Source organism: Agelaius tricolor, unplaced genomic scaffold, assembly GCF_023055355.1.
Source record: "Agelaius tricolor isolate 1412-34295 unplaced genomic scaffold, bAgeTri1.0.p SCAF_33, whole genome shotgun sequence".
In the NCBI taxonomy this organism is placed as follows: Eukaryota; Metazoa; Chordata; class Aves; order Passeriformes; family Icteridae; genus Agelaius; species Agelaius tricolor.
The window spans coordinates 4,555,703-4,565,692 of NW_027269293.1; the positions used below are offsets into that span (position 1 = coordinate 4,555,703).

A 9,990-nucleotide genomic window follows, 5' to 3' on the forward strand; every position below is an offset into this window, starting at 1 on the left:
TTGGCTCTTTTGGGGTGGCTCTGGGGCTTTGTGCCTCAGTTTCCCTGTGGATGATCACTGACAGTATCTGGAGCTGGCTGGGGATCAGAGCACCCCACACCTGCACCCCCAGATCTCAAATCCACCAGGGGCTGGGCTGGATGATCCCCAGAGGTCACTTCAACCCTGACAAATCTGGATGAGCAGGAAAGCCTGGCTGGGTTTGAGGGGCTCTGAGGTTCTCCTGGGTTTGCTCTTGTCTGCTGTCACCCCCTTGGGGGAGGAAAGGGAGTTTGGGACACCAAAGCCTCCCCCTCCATATCCATGTGGGGCGTTTGGGCAGTGGCACCAGGACTGACTTCACCTTGGTGACGTCTCTGCAGGGAGACACGGGAAATGTGGGAGGATGGACTGGATGAAGGGAGGGCCTGGTGGGCACAGGAGAGCCCATCTGTGCCCAGGGCTCGGTGCCTCCTCCAGGCCTGTGCAGTTCGTGTAGCAGCGCCCTGCCCGAGGGACAGACCGGATCCTGATCGGGTTTCACGGTGATTCAGAGCAGGGGGAGTGACTGATTCACCTGCAGGCCCTGCTGCCATCCAGAGGGACCCTGAGGGGCTGGGTGAGAGCTGGGTGGGGGCAAACCTGGGGGGGTCAACAAGGGCAAGTGTAGAGTCCTCGTAGACCCTGGGGAGGAACAACCGCAGGGGCAGCACGGGCTGGGGGTGACCCGCTGGAGAGCAGCTCTGCAGAGAAGGACCTGGGGCTGCTGGGGGATGGCACAGAGTGTCCTGGGGCCAGGGGGGACACGGGGACCCTGCCCCTCTGCCTGGGGAGGCACAGCTGGGGTGCTGTGTCCACTTCTGGGACAAGAAGGACAAGGAGCTACTGGGGAGGGTCCAGTGGAGGCCCCAAAGGTGATTTGGGGTCTGGAGCTTCTCTCTGATGAGGAGAGACCATGGGAGCTGGGCTTGCTTAATCCAGAGAAGAGTGAGAGTGTTGGATGCTTGGTTTTTTTTTCAAAGACTATAAAATAAGACAGCTTAAAGTCACAAAAGCTCCGAAGTTGCATTCGAGAATATAACAATATGGAGAACAGCCAGGTTTACATCGATACAAACCAAACCCAGCTCCAGAGCCGCGACAAGCAGCCCGTTCATCCCAGCTGCCTTTGGGATGTCGCAGTGCTCGGTCAGAGCATCCAAGTGCCCGCTGAACTCCTCCACTCGCTCCTTGCGGGTTTTCGACGCTTTCTTCAGGATCTGCTCCATTTGCTGCTTCTCCTGCATCTTCTCCGAGGCCACCTGCGCCGGGGTGCGCTCGTCCAGCCCTCGCTTCTCCTCCTCCTCCTCCTCCCTGCTCCTTGCTGCCCGTGATCTGGGCTTTGTCTTTCGCCTCCTTCTCCCGCCTGCCGGTCCCCAGGGCCCCCGCTGCCCTTCAGCCGCAGGGGACCGCGCTCCATGATTTTTTTTTCAAATTTCTAGATTTTTGTCAAATTTTCTACAGTCCCAAACCCATAGAAATCAATGTTTAATGTTCATTGGTCCCGAGTTGCGCAGTTCTTGGTATTTGGTTTCCTATCGGATACGGATTTCCTCGCCTCTGATGTTAATTAGGTCTTCACTCCTGATTTGCATTTCCTTACCAGCCTTTTCCAGGTGTCTCCAGCTTTGCCAGGGGGCAGGCCTGGAGTAACGTTCGCTGATGTTCGCCAATGGCCCTTGATGGCCTTTATCTCTCGTGTATCTCTCGTGCTGCTCAGGGCCTGCTGAGATGCCGATCTCATTGTTGCAGGTGGAGCAATGCTTTGGAGGGAAACTTCCGTTCCCTTCCCCCGGGGCAAAGGCGAACAAACGTGACTAAAGTTAGGAAATAAAAATTTTAAACTTGGTATATTGTCCGACAAGAGGCGATCTCACCAATACACCTAAATATCTCCAACGTGAGTGCCAGACTCCTTCCAGTGATGCAATGGCCATAAACTAAACGAAACCACAAGTTCCACCTCAACGTGAGGAAGAGCTTATTTACACTGAGGGTGGCAGAGCACTGAGCAGCTGCTCAGGGAGGCGGTGGAGTCTCCCTCTCCGGAGACCTTCCAAGCCCACCTGCTCCAGGTGACCAAGGCCGGCCTGGACGATCTCCAGGTGCTTTTTGGGATCCATTTGGGATTTTGGGATCCAGGGCACGAGGAGAGGCGGCCGCGCTGTTCCCATGGCAACGGGCGCGCGACGATGGCGTCACTTCCGGCCGGGGCGGGGCCAGCGCCGCCCCCGCCTGGGAGGCCGCAACGGCCGCGGGGCCTCGGGCAGCGGCGAGCGGGGCCGGGAGGATGAGCAGGTACCGGGCGGGCACGGCCACACGGGCTGGGGACCGGCACACGGGCCGGGGGCGGCCTGCGGGGAGCGGGGCCCGGCGGCGGGGCCGTCACGGTGTGTTGGTGGGGGTCCCCAGCGCGGTCAGAGGGAGGGGAGGCCCCGGCACGCGGGGGAGGCCGCGCTGGTCGGTGAGGGGGGGACGCAGTGGTCAGTGTGGGGGACGCAGTCTGGGGGGGGGATACGGTGCTCAGTGAGGGAGGGAGATAGTGGTCAGTGAGGGGGAGATACGGTCAGTGAGGGGGAGACACGGTGGTCAGTGGTTTGGGGGGGCACATTGCTCAGTGAGGAGGGGACGCAGTGGTCAGTGGTTTGGGGGGGACACAGTGGTCAGTGTCGGTTTGGGGGGGGTCAGTGGGGGTGTGGAACCCCTCCCAGCGGGCAGTGGGAAGCCGGGCAGGGTGTGTGAGCCTCCCCAGCAGGCGGGAGAGGCTCCGGTGGGCGGCGTGTCCCGCAGCCGGCGGTGGGGGCAGGACCAGTGGGGGCTCACGGGGACCCCTCAATAGTCGGAGGAGGGGGGTCTCGAGGTGGTCACTGGGGGGGTCGGGTCCAGTGGGGCTGTGGGGGGCACGCACTCAGTGATCGGGGAGGGGTCCCACAGCTCAGTGTGTGTTTGGGGGGTCCCCAGCGATCAGAGAGGGGATTGGGGCCCACAGCAGTCGGGGGGGCCCACACGGGTCAGTGTCGGGGGCGTCTCCATGCTTGTCTGCAACGTGGGGGGGCCACAATGGACAGCGAGGGAGAACTCACTGCTCAGGGGTGGGGGAAAGGGTCAGTGCTGGGGGGAGGCCAGCAGCGGGCAATGGAGGGAAACGTGTGGGGTGGGGGTCCCAGAGGCCGGTCAGGGTGTGCGGGGTGGGGGTCCCAGAGCCCGCTCAGGGTGTGCGGGGTGGGGGTCCCAGAGCCCGCTCAGGGTGTGCGGGGTGGGGGTCCCGGAGCCCGCTCAGGGTGTGCGGGGTGGGGGTCCCAGAGCCCGCTCAGGGTGTGCGGGGTGGGGGTCCCAGAACCCGGTCAGGGTGTGCGGGGTGAGGGTCCTGTTTCTGCCGGGGGGGGGGGAAGCCCCACCAGTCAGTGGTGGGGGCCCCACAGAGGTCAGGACAGCCGGGATCCCCCCCTCGCTGGGTGTGGGCTCGTTGTGTGTGCGGTGGGTCGGGGCAGGGGCCGGGCAGGGCTGGCCTCCCACGGCGGGGTGTCCCCAGCTGGTGCCTGGCTTTGTCCCAGCGTGTGCGAGACACACGACACGAGTGTGACACGCGCTGTGAGTGGCCCGTAGTGCCACCTCCCCGCGTGGGTGTGCGGCCACCGGACAGCCCGTTCTGCCCCGGGAGTGCCAACCCTGGCAGGGACACGGCTGCCACGTGCCAGGTGTCACACCGGCCTGGCCCTGCTGTGGATGGTCACCGGCCCGAGGGGGCTCCCACCGGGGCACGGGGCATTCCTTCACTCCCAGTATTTTGGCTTATTTCAGTGCCAGATCCCAGCCTCAGTGCCATATCTCTCTTCCACCCTTTCCTCCCCTTTCCCAGGCCTTAGGAAGCAGATGGAGCGAATTCCTCGGGGTGTGGGCTGGTTTGACATTCCTCAGCTCAAGCCTGTGCCCAAACTTGCAGAAAATAGTTGCCTTTTTTTTTTTTTTTTTTTTTTCCCTCTTCCCCCCTTCCTCTCCCCTTTCCCCTTTTCTCCTCGGGAGCTCGGCTCTCCCGAACGCCTGGGTGGCCCCGGGGGAGCCGTGTCCTTTGTCCCATCAGCCGTGTGGCTGCTGTGGGGGTGGCGTGTGTGGGATCTGCGCTTGTCCTCGCCCCCTCGGCGGGGGCTGCCGAATGTGGCAGGAGCTCGGATTTCGGGGGGGCTTGCAGGGATGCTCGGGGGAGCGGGGGGGGACACTGGGGGGAGCACGTTTGGTCACGGAGGGGACAGACAGAGCCCTCAGAGCCCCCGCCCTGCCCGCAGGCCCCCGCAGCCGCCGGACGGACAGATGGACACGGCAGCCCCGGCCCGCGCTGCTCGGCCGGCGCCAGCCGTGCCCAGGGCCAGCTGAGGACGGGGCGTCTCCGGGCCCGGCGTCGTTGCCGGCCTCTGTCGGATTCGGATCCTCCCTCGCTCCGGGCGCGGCCGCCTCCCCTCCCGCCTCGCCGCCGTCATGAACGGGCTGTCGATCAGCCAACTCTGCTGCCTCTTCTGCTGCCCGCCCTGCCCCAGCCGCATCGCGGCCAAGCTGGCCTTCCTGCCCCCGGAGCCCACCTACGCCATGGTGCCCGAGCCCGAGCCCGTGGGCAGCACGGGCTCCCTGCGCGGCGCCGCGGGCCGCTGGAAGCTGCACCTGAAGGAGAGGGCGGATTTCCAGTACTCCCAGCGGGAGCTGGACAACATCGAGGTGTTCGTCACCAAGAGCAGCCGGGGCAACCGCGTCGGCTGCATGTACGTCCGCTGCGTGCCCGGCGCCAGGTGAGTCACCGCGGGTGTGCCAGCTGGGGCTCTGCTGGGCTGCCCTGGGGCTGCCCTGGGGGCTCCTGTCCTCTCTTCCCCCTCGCTGGAGGAGCTGGCCCTGCCTGGCCCTGCCCCGGGGTTTTGGAGGAGCTGGCCCTGCCCCGGGGTTTTGGAGGCTCTGGCCCTGCCTGGCCCTGCCCCGGGGTTTTGGAGGCTCCGGTGGGACGGGCGAGCTGCGCTCCCAGGACCGGTCTGGCCGCCCTGGGAGTGGGGTTAAAGCAGGAGCAGAGGCAAAGCCGAGGCTGCAGGGGTGTGGGGATTCCCCAGGCTGTCTCACAGGCCCCTGGTGTCGTGGCACTGATGCAATGCTCCAGGGGTTTGCACAGAGGGGGCACCAGGGTGGCTGCACCAGCTGCTTCTCCCTGTGCCCAGCCCTGTGGTGACCATGGGATGGCAACTGCCCCTGCCAGCCAGGAGAGCCTGGCTTAGTCAAATTCACATCTTTTGATTCCTTAAGGAAAAGAGGGATGGGAGTGAAAGCCAGGAGGGGTTTGGTCACTCCTGTGGGTCTGTGAGATGGAGACCTCCTCCTACTGCCAGGAGGAAACTTGGCAGCTGCTCCCCAAGCAGTGGCACAGTTTTGGGGTTCAGGTGCAGAGGGAGGCCACATCACCCCAGCTGACCCCTTTCATATGTTCTCCCAGGAACAACAGGTTCTCAAAGACCAGCATGCCAGGCTGCAGGAGGGGAAAACCTGGGCTGGGGGGAACCAGGCCTGCCAAACCATGGGGTATCAGGTGCTGCTGGCTGTCTGACCTCCCCCAGCTCATCCTGTCACCAACTTCCAGCTGGGGCTCCCTGGGCATCCAGGCCAGGATTGGAGGCTCAGCCTGGCCACAGACCCCTTGGACCAGCTGCAGGGGCTCAGCAGGGAGTGGGTCCTGCTCCCTCCCTCTGGCAGAAGGGAGCCAAGCTCTCATCAATCTGCTATTAGTGTTAATTTTTATGATTAACATTGTTTTTCCCCTTATGGTGGAAATTTCTTGTGCCTTGTCACTCCCACAATTCACTTCTCTCTCAGCATCTGGTGTCTTGCCAGGCTCAGGAGAGAAAAAACCCGCTGTCAGAATTCTTACTTGAAATCCCCATTGGGCAAACGTCCCCAAATCCTGAGCTTTTTACCAAAAATAGACTCAAAAACTTCAACAGAATCATCATCCTGCCTTCAAGCTGCCTGTTCCTGCTGGGAGTGAGCCCCTGGCTCTGTCAGGGAAGGGTCTGGGGGTGTCACAAGCAGCTCCCTTGGTGGCTAGAGGGGTGTTGGCCCTTTGTGTGCTGGGCTTTGCTTGCTGCCCTTGGGGGATCTCCAAGCTGGAGCTCCAGCAGAGCCCAGGATTAACGTTCCATACCCACATCTCAGGTACACGGTGCTCTTCTCCCACGGCAATGCCGTGGACCTGGGGCAGATGAGCAGCTTCTACATCGGGCTGGGCACCCGCATCAACTGCAACATCTTCTCCTACGACTACTCTGGCTACGGCGTGAGCACGGGCAGGCCCTCGGAGCGCAACCTCTACTCCGACATCGACGCCGCGTGGCAGGCGCTGCGCACACGGTGAGCATGGAAAAGCCTGCAGGAGAACCCTGTGCTCAGCAGCCTGCAAAACAGGAAACCTCCCAGGAGGGGAACCCTGGGCCGCTGGAGACAGGAAGGGGTGGTTGGAAAACTGTAGAGGGAGCAGCTGGAGGATCCAAGGGGCAGGCATGCTGCAGAGCATGACCTTGGCACAAACTCTGCTTCCTGTGTCACTGTGCCAGGCTCAGCTCTGGTTCCCCAGCCTTGGGGTGCAGCTCCATGCCAGGCTGAGCTCTGGTTCCCCTGCTAGGCTTGGGTTGCAGCCCTGTGCCAGGCTCAGCTCTGGTTCCCCTGCCAGCCTTGGGGTGCAGCCCTGTGCCAGGCTCAGCTCTGGTTCCCCTGCCAGCCTTGGGGTGCAGCCCTGTGCCAGGCTCGGGCCTGGCTCATGGTGTGACCCAGAGCTGGGGCTGCCCCACATGGCTGCAGTCCAGGGTCTGTACACCCTATAACCCTGACCTGGTGAGGGAAAGCCTTGACATCCCCCAGAACTCAGCTGGCAGCTCAGCCCTGGCTGCTCCCTGGTCCTTTGGGAGTTCAGGGAGCTGCTCTGGGCCAAGCCATGAGGATCTGGTGAGGATCAGGGGGACAGACCCCAGACTCCAGCTCAGCCCTGGCTGCTCCCTGGTCCTTTGGGGGCTCAGGGAGCTGCTCTGGGCCAAGCCATGAGGAGCTGGGCAAGATCAGGGGACAGACCCCAGACCCTACCAGGAGCCTTGTGGGTGCAGTGACCAGCACAGAGTAAGCCCTGAGCTGTCTCTCCTGGCGATGTGCCTGCCCACTGAGCTGCCCTGTCCCATCCAGGTATGGGATCAGCCCGGAGAACATCATTTTGTACGGACAGAGCATCGGCACCGTGCCCACGGTTGACCTGGCCTCCCGCTATGAGTGCGCGGCCATCGTGCTGCACTCCCCGCTCACCTCCGGCATGCGCGTCGCCTTCCCCGACACCAAGAAGACCTACTGGTTTGATGCCTTCCCCAAGTGAGTGCCCTGGGCAGGGGGCACGGGGGGTTTGGAGGGGCAGTGCCCAGAGCAGCTCTGGTCACAGCCAGGGGACATGTGACATGTGGGCCATTCTTTGTGATAGGTTTAAATATCCCCTTTTGGCATCTTCTTGCTCTGTGTTTGGGGCCCTCTGGGAGTTGTAGCCCTGCCTGGGGTCACTGTGCCCACTCCCCTGTGCCATCACCTCCTGGTCACCCCGTCCCAGTGACTTTGCCCACCAGCTTTGGGGCTGTGCCGCTGGCCCCCATCAGGTGTCACAAGCCCTGGGTGTCCCTGGGACCTCTCTGTCCCCCAAGAGTAATTCCTTGGGGATTTTCCTGCTCTTCAGATAGCAGGAGGGTGCTGAGAGGCTGAGCTCTTCCTTTGCCTCTCCCTTGCAGCCAGGCCAGTGGGGCCCAGGGGGCAGTCCCTGAGCCAGAAGCTGTGGCTGGGAGCCACCAGCCCACACTCTGCATCCTCATGGCCTCACATGGCCTTTGGGATGGGCTGGGACCTGTGTTTCCCTTCCTCAGAGCCCAGCAGGGAAGGGCTGTCCTGCAGCAGTTCCCATCAGCCCTGCCGAGGTCCCACGGGGATGCTGTCACTGCTGTCTGCTCCTTGTCTGTCACACTGGGGCAGATCTTTTCCTTGGCAGAAGCTCTGTGTCCCTCCCTGTCCCTGTGCTCTGCCATGATCAAAGAGCATTTCCTGGTCCCTGTCCCAGGGGATGTTTTGGGGGCAGGAGGAGTGGAAATGTCTCATTCCCTGTGCTTACCCCCTCTCTCCTCTCTCCCCCATCCACCCTTTTGACAGCATCGAGAAGATCTCCAAAATCACCTCTCCTGTCCTCATCATCCACGGTACAGAGGACGAAGTCATCGACTTCTCGCACGGCCTGGCGCTGTTTGAGCGCTGCCCCAAGGCCGTGGAGCCGCTGTGGGTGGACGGGGCCGGGCACAATGACATTGAACTCTACAGCCAGTACCTCGAGCGCCTTCGGAAATTCATCTCCCAGGAGCTGGCCAGCCAACGCAACTAGCCAGGGCGACAGGCAGGGGGGTTCTGCTTGTTTCTCCAGTTCTCCCAGTAGCTCTCCCTAGTCCCTACTGCTGGAGCTGTAATGAGTTTGCTCAGCCTCGGCTCCAGGCTCAGGAGAGGGCGGGAGGCCCTGGAATGGACAGTGTTTGCTCTTGGCCATGAGCACAGCTCTCCTCCCTGCTGGTGCCAGCCTGGCGCTGCTGGCACCACCGGCCAGAGATGGCAGCTCCCTCCTTGCCCCTCCCCAGAGACATGAGCCCACCCTCTGTGGGTGGATCCTTGGCTTCAGACACGTCCCCATCCCCTCTCCCGAACCGGCGACATCCCGAGTCCCTCCCGGCCGCTCTGCTGCTCTGACCATAGCAATAAGGCGAGTTGGAGAGGGGCTGGGGGCCGGCCCCTCGCGGTGTCCCCGTGCCTGGGACACAGGAGGTGGCAGTTCCTGCTCTCCATGGAGCTTTCCCGGGCCCAGCGCTGGCGGTGCCCGGTGTTCACCCCCGGCTGGGGCAGAGCCGTGTCCCCACGGGGACGATGGGGATGCATGGAGGAGGTGCCCCCCTCCCCACACCTCCTCCAGTCTGGTGCTGCTCGGCCTTCCCAGAGCACTCCTGGTGCTCAGGTCACCCCTGGAAAACCTCCTCGGGGCGAGGGAAGCAGGCAGCAAATAAAGAGCAGAGGTTTAACGTTTCACCTGTGTGTGCCCTTTCCCTGCCTACCCCTGGGGGCTCCAGAGCCAGCCCCAGGGTGTCCAGCCCCTCAACCTTCCCCCTGTTCAGCACCTTCCCTAGATTGCTCATGGCCAGATCCCCAGTGCTTGTCACCTTGTCACCCTCCTCTGGGGACTGGGTGACCCCAAGGTGCCAACAGGAGCAGGGAAGATGCCCTCGGCCCCTGGGACCAAAGGTCTGTGTGTCCAGTGGGACCTGGGGACAGCAGGAGCCCATTCCCCTGTCCTGTGTCATTAGGGGATCCATGGGATCACAGGTGGAGGGTGGCCTCAGCCCTCAGGAGCTGTAAGGGGCTGGCTGTGCCACAGGGGAAGGGGGACGTCCCCATGGCCTGCTCTGTACCAGGCCAGCACAGCAAGGGTGGACACAGGCTGGTCCTGGGGTCCATGGGATGATCCTGGAGAGAGCAAACCCTATTTCTGACCTGCTCCATGCCCAGTTCTGACCAGAGCTGTGTGGGGACCTCAGTGATTCTGGGGGTGCACAGGCCATGGGGGCAGGTGCAGGGGTGTCCCACAGAGTCCTCCCACCAGCACGCAGGAAATTTGCCCCAGGGAAGGGCAGAGGCTCAGGTTGGTGATTTTTGGGACAGTGCCTGCTCTTCCACCTCAGGAAGAGCTGCTTGTCTGTGTGTTTTCCTGCCCCTGGGACATCCCTGGCCCCAGCCCAAACAGCAAAACACTGCTCTGCCCTTCCCTTCCCCTCCTGTCGCTGTCCTCCCGGTGTCCTGTCCCCGACGGAGGCCCTGGGGCCCGCCAGGCTCATGTGAGGAGGGATTTAATCTCCTTAGGGGCTCAGGGGCCAGGCGGGGGGGCTGCTGCACCCC

General features: G+C 62.9%; 1 protein-coding gene and 1 pseudogene across 1 annotated transcript; one reads left to right on the forward strand and one right to left on the reverse strand.

Moving 5' to 3' along the window:
* Window positions 1-949: 949 nt before the first annotated feature.
* LOC139602394 (protein FAM32A-like) lies at window positions 950-2,155 on the reverse strand (annotated as a pseudogene).
* Window positions 2,156-2,166: 11 nt separating this feature from the next.
* Window positions 2,167-9,126, forward strand: ABHD17A (abhydrolase domain containing 17A, depalmitoylase). The gene is made up of 5 exons (XM_071452222.1): window positions 2,167-2,316; window positions 4,302-4,796; window positions 6,199-6,393; window positions 7,216-7,395; window positions 8,212-9,126. The coding sequence occupies exons 2-5, from the start codon at window positions 4,492-4,494 to the stop codon at window positions 8,435-8,437; spliced, it is 906 nt and encodes a 301-aa protein (XP_071308323.1). The 5' UTR covers window positions 2,167-2,316; window positions 4,302-4,491; the 3' UTR covers window positions 8,438-9,126.
* Window positions 9,127-9,990: the final 864 nt, after the last annotated feature.

Excerpts from the sequence above, each read along its gene's own strand:
- ABHD17A (XM_071452222.1), top strand. The coding sequence starts at position 4,492 with ATGAACGGGCTGTCGATCAGCCAACTCTGCTGCCTCTTCTGCTGCCCG. Across the intron at positions 6,394-7,215 it reads TGGCAGGCGCTGCGCACACG|GTATGGGATCAGCCCGGAGA; the intron begins GTGAGCATGGAA and ends TGTCCCATCCAG. Across the intron at positions 7,396-8,211 it reads TGGTTTGATGCCTTCCCCAA|CATCGAGAAGATCTCCAAAA; the intron begins GTGAGTGCCCTG and ends CCCTTTTGACAG.